Source organism: Notolepis coatsorum (assembly GCF_963971535.1).
Source record: "Notolepis coatsorum genome assembly, chromosome: 20".
NCBI lineage: Eukaryota > Metazoa > Chordata > Actinopteri > Aulopiformes > Paralepididae > Notolepis > Notolepis coatsorum.
The window spans coordinates 9326452-9343139 of record NC_140184.1 but is presented as its reverse complement, the minus strand read 5'-3'; the positions used below and the strand labels follow the sequence as shown (position 1 = coordinate 9343139).

The following is a 16688-nucleotide window of genomic DNA, read 5'->3' as shown; positions in this document are numbered from 1 at the left end:
TTCGGAGGAGATTGTTTTGCTTAGATCTTAGCCGAGTTTGGTGCACTTATGGCCCTGGGGTAGATGTACATGTGCAACACTAACCCATCCATCTACGTTAATTGAACGTAGAAACACTTGAACGTGCTGTATCCAACCAACTTACTGCTTATCTCTTACAGAATGACCTCCTAGACCCTAATCAGTCTGGCTTCCGTACTGGCCACTCCACAGAAACGGCCCTCATTGCGGTCACAGAGGCACTTCACTTAGCAAAAGCGAAAGGCCTCTCCTCTGTCCTGATTCTCCTAGATCTATCTGCAGCCTTGGGCACAGTCAACCATCAGATCCTCCTCGCGGCCCTCGCAGGAATGGGAGTGGCTGGCTCTGCGCTGACATGGCTGACATCATACCTCAATGACCGCTCCTACCAAGTGTCATGGAGAGGGACCCTGTCGGCCACCCGCCCCCTGCGGACAGGTGTCCCCCAGGGCTCGGTCCTAGGACCCCTTCTCTTCTCCCTCTACACTAAATCACTGGGTAACATTATCACGTCTCATGGCTTCTCGTATCATTGTTATGCCGATAATACTCAACTCTTCCTCTCCTTCCCTCCGTCAGATATCCACGTCTCTGAGCGGATCTCGGCCTGTCTGTCCGACATCTCCGCCTGGATGACGACCAACCACCTCAAACTCAACCTAAGCAAAACAGAATTGCTCCACCTGCCGGCCAAATCCTCCCCCCTGACCGACCTTTCCATCACAGTCGAGAATGCAGCTGTGACCGCGTCCCAGACGCCAAGAACCTTGGTGTTGTCCTCGACGACCAGTTGAACTTCTCTGCTCACATCACATTAAAGAGAAGTCGCCTATTCTCAGTCCTAGCCTCACAATGGTGGAATGAACTACCCACCCCAGTTAGGACAGCCGAAACCCGTCCAATCTTTCGCCGTCGACTAAAGACGCAATTCTTCAACCATTATCTGAAAAAATATATAAAAAATCTAACCCTAACTAACCTTACCGTCATGCACTTGTCCTAATAAACTAACCTACACTGTAGCACTCAACACTTTGATGAACATTGTTACTCAGCTGATAAGGGTTGTACCCTTCCTGATGACTTGTCGTACAGAACTTTGGATAAAAGCGTCAGCTAAATGACTAAATGTAAATGTAAATGTAAAATTGCACACACATTCACACAACTCACTTCAAACAAACTCAGCTTTAACATTCACTTTACCATATTTGATCTATTACAAGATTATTATTATTATTATTATTATTATTATTATTATTATTATTATTATTATTATTATTATTATTATTATTATTATTATTATTATTATTATTATTATTATTATAATTATTATTATTATATATCTATTACAAGATTTGCAATACATCCATACCTCATTTTTAAAAAGGTTTGCCTTTGTGTACCTCGTTGTTGTATATTTTGTATAGTGTTTGGTCTTTATTCTTTTTACATATTTACTGTATGAAGCACATTCTCAGGGGGCTTATACAGAATGAAGCATTTCTCTGTAATGTACATGTACCGTAGTGACAAATAAAACAAAACTTGAAAACGTGTACATTACAGTGAAATGCTTTGTTCTGTATGACCCTCCAGAGATTGTACTTCATACAGTAAAAGAGTAAAAGACCAAACACTATACAACATACAAAACTAAAATGTACAAAATGCAGAACAAAATTAACTTGGAATTAATCAGCTTGTATCAATTTAGCCAAGTGTCACTGCTTCCATTAACACATCCTTTTATTAATATGCACGACTGATATGCATATTAACAGAATTATCAGAAACAGAATTCATTAAGACCGTGAAAGGTTCTCTTCACAGCCCCTTAACACTTTGATTACCAGCCATTCGGTGCACCTTCCCCCCGTTAAATGCCACCACCCACTTCAATGATAGCGTTGTGAACGCATAATCTCTGTCTTAAATTATGGCTATGTGTCTAATCTGCCCATCGTTTATCAATGACTTGTTTGTAGTCAACATTGTCGAAACGAGGGCGGCTAGGTGGTGTAGTGGGTAAAGATAATAATAAAAAATATCTAAAAAAAAATATATAAAAAAAAAACATTGTCGAAACGGATTGTTTTTTTTATCGCTTCATTTCCGTTTTATAGCATTTTGAAAAGCCCTCATTTAAGGAAAATATAAAGATTCTGTGATAATCGGCATTTACTGGAATATTCTGGCATCATTTTTCGGCCTATGAATAGTTTTCAAATAAATGCTAGATTATCGATAGTATATGTGTACTTTAGGGCTGACCCCTATTAGTCGATTAGTCGTAGTCGACTGGCCAACCTATTAGTCGAATATATATATAAAAAAATAAAAATAAAAATTTCCAAGGGGTGCTCCAGTAGCACACCATGTACCGCGCTGCGTCGCGGAATACCGTGCTGCGTCACGGATCTGGTTGACTCCGAGTTTGATTCCCGGACTCGCCGTCATTTGCAGAATGTCTTCCCCTGCTCTCTCTCCCGTTTCACCCTACAACTGTTGGTCATGCTTGACCAGAAAAGCGATAAACGCTAAAAAATGAAGTTTAAAAATAAAATAAAAATCTTTCCAAAAGAAAAGAGGCCTAGAAGCTTGGCTAACGCTAATGGCACGCATACCAGAGGCTAACTGCCTACGAAAACAGGCACAGAGGCACTGAAAGAGGATTTCACCCATCTAATGAACACACTAGACTAGACAAATATCAAGATGTATCCATCAGTGGACCAATTGCATGCTTTTGCAGAGGACAAGAAGCCTTCAGTCGACTCCTTCAGACATTAAGCAAATGGAATGATACAAAAAAAAGTTAAATTTTAAATGTTTTTTAATTTTTGTATTTAAATATATTTCTCATTTCCTGATCGCACACACACACACACACACATAGGGCAAACGCTGATATCTCTGTGAAAATAGCTCTGATTATCCTAAGACTGGTCAAATAAATGGGTGGCTTTGTGAATAGAAACATTCTATATATGGTCGTGTTTACCTTTGACCTGGAAATATTATAGGTTTCAGGCGAGCAACCCGCACGGAAATGTGCATGCTGCACAAAACACATAATATCTTGCGTTCCAGAAAATGAGACTGGATTATTTTGAGACGGGACGATTTTTAGCATGGGATAGTGCACGAACGAAGGCATGTAGAAATAAAAGTTTTTTTCCCTGTTTGAGTATAAATAGTGCCTGTCAAATGAGCCATACTATTGTCTCCATAGCTATAATATAGAATATATGATGGGTCTGCAAACATCGTGAAAATGGGCAAAAAAGCTGGCTCCAGGGAGTAAAGATAGAAAAACAGTGTGGCAGTCAAAGAGTTAATGAACGACTGCAACACACACACACTGTTGCCCCTGGTCAATGCGTCTGCGGTCTCTTACCGTCTGTGCGTCAGCGAAGCTGGGGGCCAGCTTGGGTTGTAGGATCTTCTCCTGGGTGCCTTCCACCAGCTGATGGCTGCTGTTGCTGCCCCAGACGTACACCTCGCAGGTCTCCGACACCATGGGCGCCTCCCCCGTCTGGATGCTGTCCGGGCTGGCGCAGGTACGGGAGTAGTCCGACGCCATCCTACACACCTGCAGGACAACAATCTAAATAAGAGCTATTGTTTGGGATTGACATGGTGTCTGGGGGACGTGTCTTGAGTGGAAGGAAACTCCTGAACCACTGCCAGGCTTGTTGGAATGCCCCCTTACCTGCACGAGCTGCTGCGCTAAAAAAAGTATGACGGGGCTCTATGGAGAAGCCCTGGCACTCCCCTGACTAAAAGTTGTTTCAAACTAAAACGGCTGGATGTCACTTTGCCAAATCAGCATGGCTGTCTTTCACCTTTTACATATCTAGCTTTGGCATGGATTGATTGTTGTGAATATATTGTAGTATGCCCTGATGTTCTGACCAGGATTACGTTCCTTTTTGCCCCCTTGATGGGCGCGCACACTGAGTCTGACGTGTACAAGAAACGCATCTATAGATTGTTAAGAATCATGTTGTCCTTTACACCACTCAGCTAGATGTGACTGATGGGCCAATCAGAGGAGAGTACATTATGCAATATCGTCAAGAAGAAGCTGGATATCTGACACGGCTCGATTCTGTTGATCTCCAGGGGGACAGAGATCAAAGTGTTTTATCATTTTCAAAAACCGTTTTAACAAATGTTGGGTGATTTTACATCAACATACCTTCTGTTAAAAAAAATTACAAGATACAAAAAAAACATGATTTGTATTGTACCGATTTGTATTGTTAAGCAAATGTTTATGACAATACATAATCCGACATTTGATGAAAGAACGTCTCACCTCTTCAAACAGACAGAGCGCTGCCTCGTACAATGAGCACAGGCCATCTGAGGTGCGTGTGGGTTCCCTCCACTGGCTGCGATCCGCTGAGGAGCCCTGGGACGACAACATGAACACACATTTAGAGCATAGCAATCTACACACCACCTGAGTTAGCGCCAATATAAAGATAGACAATAATTTCAAAGCGTATTGGGCTTTGTGCTGCAGAAATAACATGTATGCCATTGCGTAAGAAGATCGGTGATGCAGCCTTTGTCGACTATGCCCCAAAACTATGGAACATACTGCCCTAAAACATCAGGGAAGCCAACTCGCTAGATATCTTCAAAAAACTACTTAAAACCCATCTATTTACTCATTTAAATGAGATATCAGGGAGGCTAACTCTTCAAGTGTAAGGGGGCTTTCACACTAGCCATTCGGGGTCAAATCAGAGCATGATCGCACCAAAAATAAGTGTGATGAGAACGCTCCCCCCCCGTCACCGGGGACGCTGATTCGCTCCAAGACGGGACCGCTGGAATAAGTGGTCTCGGGTGCGCACCAGCGTCCCCGACGACAGAACGGGGCGTGGTGTGCAAGCAAACCTGTAATGCTTTTTTTTTTTTTTAACTTTATTTTTTAGCGTTTATCGCTTTTCTGGTCAAGCATGACCGACAGAAACAGGTTGAATGGGATGTAGAGTAGGGGAAGACACTGAGAAAATACGGCGGGTCCGGGAATCGAACTCGTGTACCCCAGATCCGTGACGAGCACGGTTGTCCCCGACGCAGAAATAGCGCCGAGGTACGCGGTGAGCTACGGGAGCTCGCCCAACCTGTAATGCTTTCATGCTTGCTTGAATTTTGGGCAGATAAAAACATAAAGCAACAACTGGACAATAAATACCCACAAAAACAATATTTATGGGCAATTTGGCAAGTTCAGATTCAGACCAAACAGCTCAGTGGTTCAATGAAAACTTCGAGATGAAGCCACGTTACAAGCCCAAGACTTCCCTGACTCGCATACAGTTAGGCCTGGCAATTTTTTTGCCATTGCTATGTCTATACATTGGTTTCTTGTTCTAATGCATTTATTTCTATAGAAAAAAAATTGAGCCTCTAATAATTATTGCCCAAAACGTAAGCTGTAAAAGATAAGCTAAAACACGTACAAAGCCACTTATTCTGAGATGATAATTCATGTATCTGGATAACCAATGCACAGATTCTGTCGAAGCAGGTCACGTTATTTCGGGAACATTTATATCTATACACTGGTGTATTTTTCGTGGAGACTGTAATAATCATTATTGCTCGAGAGTCTATGAATAATAATAATTAGAGCCTCCATTTTTCGTGGACAAAAAATACACATGCACTCGAGGACGGAGCGAGGACGGAGCGGAGCACCCGTTCCTAATGAGAAGACACCCTAAATGAGTTTGGATAAGTTAAAGCCATAACTCACCAACTGATCAATACTATCTTTACTATGCACTTCCTGCCAATTTCATGAATTCTATGTTCTATTCTATCATGTCTTATCAGTGACAATCAAACCGTAAACAAAGAGGCCTATTAACTCATTGACCGCCACACCCATATGACCAAATTAGGGCTACCACGCCACCGCTTTAATCAATGGGAGGAGAGGGAAATTTGCGAGTGCTTAAAATATATCTTAAATTATGGCTATGGGTCTAATACACCCGTCGCTTATCAATGACTTGTTTGCAGTCAACATGTACGAAACGGATTGTTTTTTCATCGGTACATTTCCGTTTTGAATACGAGTATAGTTTGAGATTTCTAGTCATTCCAGAGAAAGACGCGATAATAGCCCTTTAGTGGAATACACAAAACAAATAATTTTTCGGCTGATTTATGAATAGTTTTCAAATAAACGCTAGATTATCGATAGTATATGTGTCCTTATGCACGATACAAAAGCGGGCTGAAAAATCGCTTATCCGTGCCTTGCTACGCACACACACAGACATGTTGTGATCGCTATGAAAAAAACATCCGATTAACCCAAAACTGGTCACATAGAGTCCTCACATCAGATGTTCTGCAAAAAGATGAATCCAATTCCTGATCGCCATTCCAAATATCGATTGCGTCCATTGATCCAACGTTATAGTCCAAAACACATAATCCACGCTGCTCCCAGTCCCCCCAGTCAACGTGGTACAACGATACTGCATGCCCGAGAAGCAAAACCCGGACCGAACTTTTTTTTTGATGCACAGTCCCAGCCAATCCAATCCAATGATGTGCAATATCATCCGGGAGACGATAGGCGGCGGTATTTGCCCTTTTGCGAGCTCAGACCCATTCCCAACGATAACATCAGGTTGGATGGATGAAAGAATTTTGAAAAATAGTTTTTATGGTTTAGCGTTTAGTAGGGACGGAACAGTTAATGTAAAAAATTCGGTCCACACTCCAGTTTGGGGTCTGGTTCGCTTTGTTCACTGAAATTTGCCGTATTCAACTTCACCACCGTATTAGTCAAGAGTCAAGACTGATGTAATGTGTGGTACGGAAGTGCCAGTTCACTTCAATGTTAAACATAGCTATTAAAAATGACACTTTGAGAACCAAAATAGTCAAAACAACAGGCCAGGGCTCGAGACTAACGATGTCCCGTCATCCCTTGGACGATCAAATATTGATTTGGGACGAACAGAAATCTTTGCCGGGACACAAAAGGGACGAAGAGGATTTTTATTTTTCACAGGAAATGTCAACTAGCCGACTGTCAGTGTGCGCATATATTGCTGTCAAACGGTGCGTGTCTCGTGCTGACTGTCTTAGTTGACAGAGACGGCAACATTATCATGTGGGGTTCACTGAAGTCTAAACGTTGCGTGATTTGCCGAATCCAATGACTATCTCCGCCTCCCAACCAGGCATGCGTTCTTCATGGGACGGGGTTGCACTCCGTGCCACCCCATGATAAGTACTCGCTATTTGCATATCAATAGCGCCGGTCGTCAGGTGTGTTAAATACGTTCTCAGATACATTCACACCTAACTTGTTGTGAAGACATGTGTTACATTCCATTCGTAGAGGCAATTAGGCACTGTCTTTAGTCTGTGCTCAAGCGAGGGGACATTAAATGCGCATTCGTGGGAGCGCGCGCATGCGCCGGGAGCGCGCGTGCACGTGGTGCGTGCAACCCCCGATGATTTCAATAACGCACCACTGCTCCCAACGCAGCGATACGCTAATCCAGCTGCAGCTCCCGCCCACCATTCTGATCAGCAAACCACAGCTCGCGCTGCAGCAGCATCACACCCCAAATTTATCTCGACATCGAAAAAGAAAGAGGTTAAAAATGCCAGGAACTGGTGATACTTGCTGTGCGCGTGAACATAATCCCTTGGACATGAACTGACAGTACGTTTTTATTGATATATCATTGGGATCCCCCTCCGAAATTGGTCAACACGTCACCATGCATTTTGGCCGGAGCTTAAAAAAAAAGTTGATAGAATTTTACCTTCTTAGAGCGGTGGACACCTTACGTCTGTGTTTATAATGAATGAATGGTAAAACGGATTATATTGAAACATAGTGCGAGTACTCACAACAACTATTCACACAATTTAAAACAGCCCATATTTATTATAATTGACAGTCGCATGAGACCACTATACAAGAACCGCGAAAATATCAGAATGTTAAAAAAAAAAAAAAACGCTATACTGGCATCCTCTCAGTGAAGAGAGCACCGCAGATATGCTGCGCTATTTGAAGAAGATAAACACAGCAGAAGAAGATGGAGAACAGACACAAACTGACCAACAAGGAACTGCATCCAACAATACAACCCCTGAGTCTAAGGTAAGGACACATTTAAATCACAGAAGTGTAATGTTATCCGCAACGCCCCAACCCTGGATACCTTCAAAACTGCTCTAAAAACACACCTCTTCACCAAGGCTATCGCCATCAGTTAGTTTAGATTATTACATGGCGTTTTAACATTCGCCAAAATGCTTGATTGTGATTGGTCAATATCGCTCGGTTGCCCCTGACAGCTTAATTATTTCTCGATAATTCACCGCTGCTATGGGCAACGCGCAATAATGACCGCTGTTAGGGGCAACAGAGCGCTATTGACCAATCACAATCAAGCATTTTGATCGCAGTCACAAAAGCTAAGCTTTGCAGCTGCACTACATAAGGTGCAATCAGACCACACACCTGCCGGCGAGGAGCAACAGAACAACTGTGTCTCGTCTTCGCGAGAGCAGTCGCAATTTTCTGTCCCGCGTCACTCAGCTGTTTTTCTTGTTTTTTCTCGGATCCAGAGCATTGCTGGCGTTAACCTGTGACTGCCGCTTCTGTCCGTATCTCTATTTACCTGTTTAAACTGTATCCCAGCCCTGTTACTAGTGATGGCGAGATGAAGCTTCATGAAGCATCGAGGCTTTCCATCCAATTGTACCACACATGTGTCGAAGCTTCATGGTACATTTGCTCTACTATGCCATCAAGTGGACAATAAATGTAGAACAGGCAGAGTGATGATGATGCCAATAAACAAATAATAATGTGTCTGTTTATCTAACAGAATGATGGCAGGGACAGAGGAGAAAGTGCTTGTGTTACTACAACATTCTATAATTTAATATAGTGTGTTTTTCTAACAGAATGATGGCAGGGACAAGTGCTTGCTTCATTAATTTTTATTCAGAAAAAGCAACTCAAAATCGACATGCCATCCTGCATTTGGATCATACAGATGTGATCAGATTAGGCACAGCAATTTAGACATTACAGCAAGTTTATATGTAACCTTTTTTGCGTTGTGTTTAACTTTCTTCGATGCCCCGAGGGAGTTTAGAACCCGGGTCTGCCGTGACACGGGCGACAGGTGACAGCACAGACCGCTACACCAAGGTGAATTCACTCTTCATGACGTGTAAAGTGTGTCTTTTTAAGTGGAGTGAGTTTAACTCGCAGTACCGCTACTCGCCAGTCACTTCACAACGCTTGAAGTCCATCGTGACTGACAGTGCCTCGCGCTACCATCTGTATATATGTTGGGATTATTAGGATACACATTTATTTGTCTTTCCCAGTACTCCACGGGATTCTCCAACGCAAAGAAACTCGTAATGAATTCCTATGTCGACACTTGTGTTGCGGGGATGTTCCGGGGAACATAGGGATGATCCCGTGTTGGAGACGCGTTGCGCACCAACCCCGAAGCCATTTCCTGAATCAGTGACGCGGAGTGGGGCTTCGGGGGCGGTACCCCCCGGACCGAGGCTTCGGACGTCATCAGTACGTCACCTGATACGCGCTTCGATACAGGCTCCACTTAAAAAAAGCTGGATTGCTCGACACAAGCTCCGGAGCCTCGCTTCAAACGTCACATCACTACCTGTTACCCGTTTCCCCCACGTCCATTCCTTGTACTCTATTTGTTATTTTGTTTTCTACCGTCGACGCTGCTTGTCTCTCCCGTCCTCTCCTGCGCCCGTCCTGACTCTCTACAAACATTTCACGTCCTCTCTCCCCCCCTGCTCTCTGGACCTGCCGACTGTACTCTCACCGTTCCCACCATCACTGGATCTCAAACTGGACTACAAACCTTGCCACTGGAAAACAAACTCCCGGATCTACACATTTTTCTCCCAGACAAAACCTTACCTGTCCTCCGGACCGGTCCTGTGCGTCTGCTACTGGCTGTCTGCCGTCGGCTAAACCAGCCACCCGCTGCTGGCACTGCCTGCCTGGCCGTGCTATCCTACTACTCCCTTCCCGCGAGGGCGACACCACTCCCTCGCGCTGGTTTGCGGGTTCCCCATCTCCTCGGGTGAGTGTCGGCGATACTATACTACTGCCCTCACTCTCCTCTCGGTCTTGGCTGCTGGTATGGCGCGGTCAGGTCGGCCCGCTACGCGGGCTTGGTCTGGAGCCGGCTACTACACGCTGCTTCAAAACAACAACACTCTCTCTCCCAGTATCCAGCTGCAACTCTGGAGTGCTCCCATTGTCCAGCTGCAGCCCCGGAGTGATCTGCTCAACATTCTACTCCAACTCTCCGCCCTCCAGCTACTACCAACTTTTAACCCACTCCTGCTCCTATTCTACACCCAACTTGGACTCCTGCTTCTCCTACCGTTTTCCCCTTGGATTCTCACAACCCCCCCTCCTCCCATTTTTCACTGCCCCCCCCCACCCCCCTGCCGCCTCTCATATACTCCTGCTGATCTTCACTCGCTCAACAACAACTACCGCCTCCCCGCTGCCACTGCCACTGCTGCCAGAAACGCTGGCATTCACTGTCGCCGTCGCAACATCCACAGAGGCCCCCGCCTAAATCGAAACCGGACTCTCCACCTCCCTGACGGCTCATACATCCCCTCTTCCTGGACTACCTCTCGCCCCCCTGCCACCCCCACCCGCCGCACCGCTAACCTCGATAACCTTCGCTCCTTCCTCCCTGCTCCCCCATCCATCTCCCTTGCTCTCCTCAACACCCGTTCTCTCTCTAACAAATCACCTCTGATCTATGAACTACTACTGGACAACAACCTGGACCTACTCCTCCTCACTGAAACCTGGCAACAGCCCTTGGACTTCTACTCCCTCAACCAAGCTACCCCCCCAAATTACAGCTTCATCGCCAAGCCCCGCCTCTCTGGCCGAGGGGGGGGTCTTGCCGTTTTTCACAAACTCTCCCTATCCATCACTGAACTGCACCTAAACCTCCCTCCCATGCTATCCTTCGAATACCTTGCCCTCTCCCTCCCCAACTCTATCACTGCACTACTCCTCTACCGCCCTCCAAAGCCTCATCCCTCTTTTTTAACTGAACTTTCTGATCTCCTGACCATAGCCTCCACTCTCTCCACCCGCCTCCTACTTACCGGTGACCTCAACATCCATGTTGACCAACCAAACTCAAACCTCACTCCTGACTTCCTCTCCCTCCTTGACTGTTTTAGCCTCACCCAGCACATCAACTTCCCCACCCACAACAAAGGCCACACACTTGACCTTGTTTGCTCTGCCTCCCTACCCATATCCAATCCTCACCCCATCCCATTCCCACTCTCTGACCACTACTGCATCCTTTTCTCTGCTCCCCTTCCCCCACCCCACCACTCCATCAAACGCACCATCTCTTTCCGTAACATAAAATCCATTGACCCTCTCACACTGTCTCAATCCATATCCTCTGCCTTTCCCCCTGACTCCGCCCCCTCTAACCCCGACGACTATGCCCTCCTCCTCAACTCTACTCTCTCTGACTCCCTTGACTCACTGGCACCCCTGAAAACCATCACTGTCTCATTCACCACCTCCTCCCCCTGGTACACTCCGGAACTCCGCTCCATGAAGCAGACCGGCCGTCAACTCGAACGCCTCTATAAAAAAACCCGCCTCACCATCCACGCCGACCTCCACAAACAGCACGTCTCCTCCTACCGTGATGCACTCCAAGCTGCCAAATCTGCCCACTACTCCACCATCATCAACAGCAGCAACCGCAACCCCCGGACCCTCTTCTCCACTGTCAAGAAACTCTTACAACCCCCGGACAATAACTCACTCTCCTCCCCTGACCTCTGCAACTCGTTTCTCCTCTTCTTTAATAATAAAGTATCTTTAATCAACAGCTCACTGACTGCCCGCATCGCCAATTCCCCCACCCTCGCCCCCCCCACCAACATTTTTCCCCCACCTGACTCCATCCCTCCCACCCCTTTTACTGCCTTCGCCCCAGTTGACTCCTCCTTCATCATGGACCTCATGACTACCTCCAAGACCACTACCTGCTCCCTTGACCCCCTACCCACTACTCTCACCAAAGCCTGCCTCCCTGCTCTCATCCCCCACCTCACCGCCCTTTTCAACCAGTCACTATCCCTAGGCCACGTCCCCTCCCCCTACAAACTCGCCGCTGTCACCCCTGTCCTCAAAAAACCCACTCTCGACCCATCCACCCTCTCCAACTACCGCCCCATATCCAATCTTCCTTTTTTCTCAAAAACACTGGAACGTATTGCTGCCTCCCAACTCCACTCCCATCTCCAGTCCAACACCCTATATGAACCCCTTCAGTCTGGCTTCCGTCCCGCTCACAGCACCGAAACTGCACTGGTAAAGGTCATCAACGACCTCCTCATCTCCGCTGACTCCGGTGCCCTCAACATCCTGATCCTACTCGATCTCAGTGCAGCCTTTGACACAGTGTGTCACTCCATCCTCCTCCAAAGGCTGCACCAACTGGGTGTTGAGGGCACAGCACTTGACTGGTTCTCCTCCTACCTCACTGACAGACACCAATTCATCTCCCTCTCCGGCCACACCTCCCCCCCCTCCCCAGTCACACAGGGGGTCCCCCAAGGCTCAGTCCTTGGCCCCCTGCTCTTCATCTGCTACATTCTCCCCCTTGGTCACATCATCCGCAAATACCACCTCAACTTCCACTGTTACGCTGACGACACCCAAATATACATCAGTACACAATCCCCCCACAGCCCACCCCTCAGTCACATTGAATCATGCATCACCGAACTCCAAACTTGGATGACCCACAACTTCCTCAAACTGAACAGTGACAAGACTGAACTCCTCATCATTGGCACCAAAACCACCCTCACCAGATCCGGACCCATCACACTCACCATCAACGACTCCACCATCACCCCCTCCCCCCTAGTCCGCAACCTTGGTGTCCTCCTTGACCCCACCCTCTCATTTGACCCCCACGTCCGCTCCATCGTCAAAACATCCTACTTTCACCTCCGCAACATCGCAAAAATCCGTCACTGCCTCTCCCCCCCCGCTGCTGAATCCCTCATTCACGCCTTCATCTCCTCCCGCCTGGACTACTGCAACTCCCTCCTCACTGGTATCACCTCCCGCTCCCTCCATAAACTGCAAATGGTCCAAAATTCAGCCGCCCGCCTCCTCACTAACACCCGGTCCCGCGAACACATCACTCCTGTCCTCCACTCCCTCCACTGGCTCCCGATTAAACACCGCATTAACTTTAAAACACTACTCCTCACCTTCAAAGCCCTCCACAGCCTGGCCCCCCCCTACCTGACTGATCTCCTTCTCCCCTACCGCCCAACCCGTTCCCTCCGGTCCTCCTCCACTGCCTCCCTCACTGTCCCGACATCCAAGCTCAAAAACTTCGGAGATCGGGCCTTCTCTCGCACTGCACCCCGACTCTGGAACTCCCTCCCCCAGTCCATCAGAGACTCCCCTACACTCTCCACCTTCAAAGCTCGCCTCAAAACCCACCTGTTCTCCCTTGCCTTCAACCCCCCCCACCCCTAAACCCCCCCCTCCCCTCCAACCTGATCGATATGTCTCTAGTCTTTTTTTTTTTTTTGTGCCATCAGGCTGTCTCCCCCGTTCCCCCCATCGTCTCATGTTCCTTTGTTTTTGTTTCTTTGTTGTTTTGTTTTGTTTCTTTGCTTTCGCCTCTTTGTTTGTACCCCTGCTCCCGACTACTGTCAGCGACTTCGGGTTATTGAGAAGCGCTATATAAATTAAATGAATTATTAATTATTATTATTATTTGATCTCGTCTTGTCGATGGTGTAAAATGAATTGTATATTGTTAGTAAGTTAGCCCTGTAATAAGCGGGATAATGTATAGCTATACTCGGTCATTGTCACAAAATAATTGACCTTCACTGCGTTTAGAACAGTGTCGGTCAATTATTTTGCGACAATGACCTCGTAGCTATACTTAGATTAGGTCCATTATACTTACTTAGATTAGGTCCATTATCCATTATCCCTTACCTTCCCTGATCCCCTTTTTTCCCCCTATTTCCCTAGCCCTATTTTTTGTCCCGATTGTGAAGCGACCTTGGGTTCTATGAAAGGCGCTATATAAATTTGATCCATTATTATTATTATTATTATTGGAACTGTATACAGTTATCAGCACGTTCTAGTTATAGCTGCTTATTATCTTTGTGCTTACAATAATCAAAAGGTACGGTACACAGTTGGTCTCACCCTCTGTGCCATTATCAGCACAAAATATGTCCCCATATGATCAAATCGACGTTAATAGATTATATATATTCAAAAAAAATTGGGACGGTTTACATTCACTTTGAGACGGTTAAAACTGTATTTCGGGACGGTTCTGGGACGGTGGTGAAAAAAGTTAGTCTGGAGCTCTGCAACAGGCAGAATGGTGAATGGTACATTTATTAAACTATTTTATCCAAAGCAACTGCAATTTTATTCCTCACATTCACAGATTAATTCACACACCGATGGCAGAGGCAACCAAGCAAGGTGCCAACCAGCTCATCTGGAGCAGTTAGAGGTGTCTTGCTCAAGGACACTTTGACATGCTGCCGGGAGGAGCAGGAATCAAACTGGGAACCTTGCGATCACCAGGGGGCTGCTCTACCGCCTGAGCGACTGCCTGTTGTAATAAGTGAATTACAAGTTGATGATCACCTGCCTCAGATTGTTTTTCCTCACAATAGTATTCGTGTTTTGAAATACATGGAAGTGAATTAGTCAAAAACAAAGATGGTGGCAAAGTGAATAGGGCAAACGCGTATCACTCATGGAATGGAAATGTGTGCTTTTGATTTTAGAACTGGCAGAACTGTAGAGGTATCATTGTCCATTTAAATGTATTCCATTTATTGTCATACTACACTGAAAATAAATGTAATTCACTTAGTAACTTGCACCCGCTGTTCTCATTTAAATCCAGAACCCAGCGGAACCTGGCAGGTTGCCCAGAGAAGAGTGCAGTCAGTCAGTCAGTTTTGGAAATGGCAATGAAGTGGACAAGACAAGCTAAGATTAGCACAAAATATCCTCCAGCATCGTTTAAAGCAGTGGTTCTCAACTGGTCTAGCCTCGGGACCCAACATTTTCCTTAGTCATTAAGTCGCGACCCAACATTTTTAACCACTATGATTTATGTAAAAAAGAAATATTTGCAGTAATACGCAATCTTTCAAAACATGAAATAAACACAAAAAAGTGCAACTATTGCTAAAAACCCAATGAAATAAAAGAATAATAAATAATATATGCTTCTTAGCAGATTTCTTAGCTTAACATAACAGACCTAAGTTTGGGGGAACTAATGGGATAACTGGGGTTGCAACAAAAGTGCAACTAGGGCTAAAACCCCAATGAAATTAAATAATAATAATAAATAATTATGCTTCTTAGCAGACTTCTTAGCTTAACATAACAGACCTAAGTTTGGGGGAACTAATGGGATAACTGGGATTGCAAGAAAAGTGCAACTAGGGCTAAAAACCCAATGAAATAAAATAATAATAAATAATATGCTTCTTAGCAGATTTCTTAGCTTAACATAACAGACCTACGTTTGGGGGAACTAATGGGATAACTGGGGTTGCAACAAAAGTGCAACCAAGGGCTAAAAACACAATGAAATAAAATAATAATAATAATAATAAATAATATATCCTTCTTAGCAGACTTCTTAGCTTAACATCCCAGGGAACTAATGGGATAACTGGGGATGTTGTTTGCTCCTGACAAGAGTCTCAAAGTCTGGGGTGATGGTAGACAAAGCAACTCTGAGGTCATGCTCAATGTCCAATCTGTTCCTCCGCTTTGTCTTCAGCTGGACCAGAGCTGAGAAGCCACTTTCATAAAGTTAGGTAGTGAAAAAAAAAAAAAAATGAAAAAAAAGTAATAATTTTTTTTTTACACACACATCCGTGACCCACTCAAAATGGCCCCGCGACCCACTTTTGGGTCGCGACCCACCAGTTGAGAAACACTGGTTTAAAGGTGCTGTAAATCACATTCACTAGATGTTGCACTAGAGCACCAGCATGACATTTATCCAATCAGGTGCATTCCACGTGGGGAAATTGGAAGTAGGGAGGGGATACATGCCATTGCCTGCAACATGTAAACGACAACATTCATTTTGGACCCGCAAACATTCATATTAATCAATATTTTTTGCGGAGGAAAGCAATCATTTTATTCCACAGAGACACCATACGTTGATCGGACAGATTGCAATGAAATAAATGGACAATCGAGCTGGAAATAACGTTAGATTCTTCTTACCTCTGGCCGATGCGTCTGGAGAAAAAAAAATCCAATTATTTGACGTCGATCTGCTAGATCCATTTTCCGTTTGTATGACGCAATAAACGTCGAAAGCATATTGATTCTTGCGTCTCGAAAGCGATCGAATGCACTCGAGGTGTGTATATTGATCCACGTTACAAGATATCTCTGGCGGAGCTTTTTCCCTGATGCACCGAGCGCCACTTCCGGTTTAGAGTGGAGTGTAACTCGCCAGAAATCCACCAGGCGGCGGTATTGAGGCATATAT

At 45.4% G+C, this 16688-nt stretch overlaps 1 protein-coding gene across 9 annotated transcripts in view; it reads right to left on the bottom strand.

The window, feature by feature from the left end:
- The window catches only part of herc1 (HECT and RLD domain containing E3 ubiquitin protein ligase family member 1), a 278250-nt gene that overhangs the window by 234237 nt on the left and 27325 nt on the right, over nt 1–16688 (bottom strand). For all 9 annotated transcript variants that reach the window (XM_084337465.1, XM_084337470.1, XM_084337466.1 and 6 more), the window contains exons 3-4: nt 4346–4441; nt 3422–3616 (exon numbers count right to left, since the gene is read on the bottom strand). In XM_084337465.1, the coding sequence (XP_084193591.1) occupies nt 3422–3616; nt 4346–4441 (291 nt within the window). The remainder of the gene's footprint in view (nt 1–3421; nt 3617–4345; nt 4442–16688) is intronic.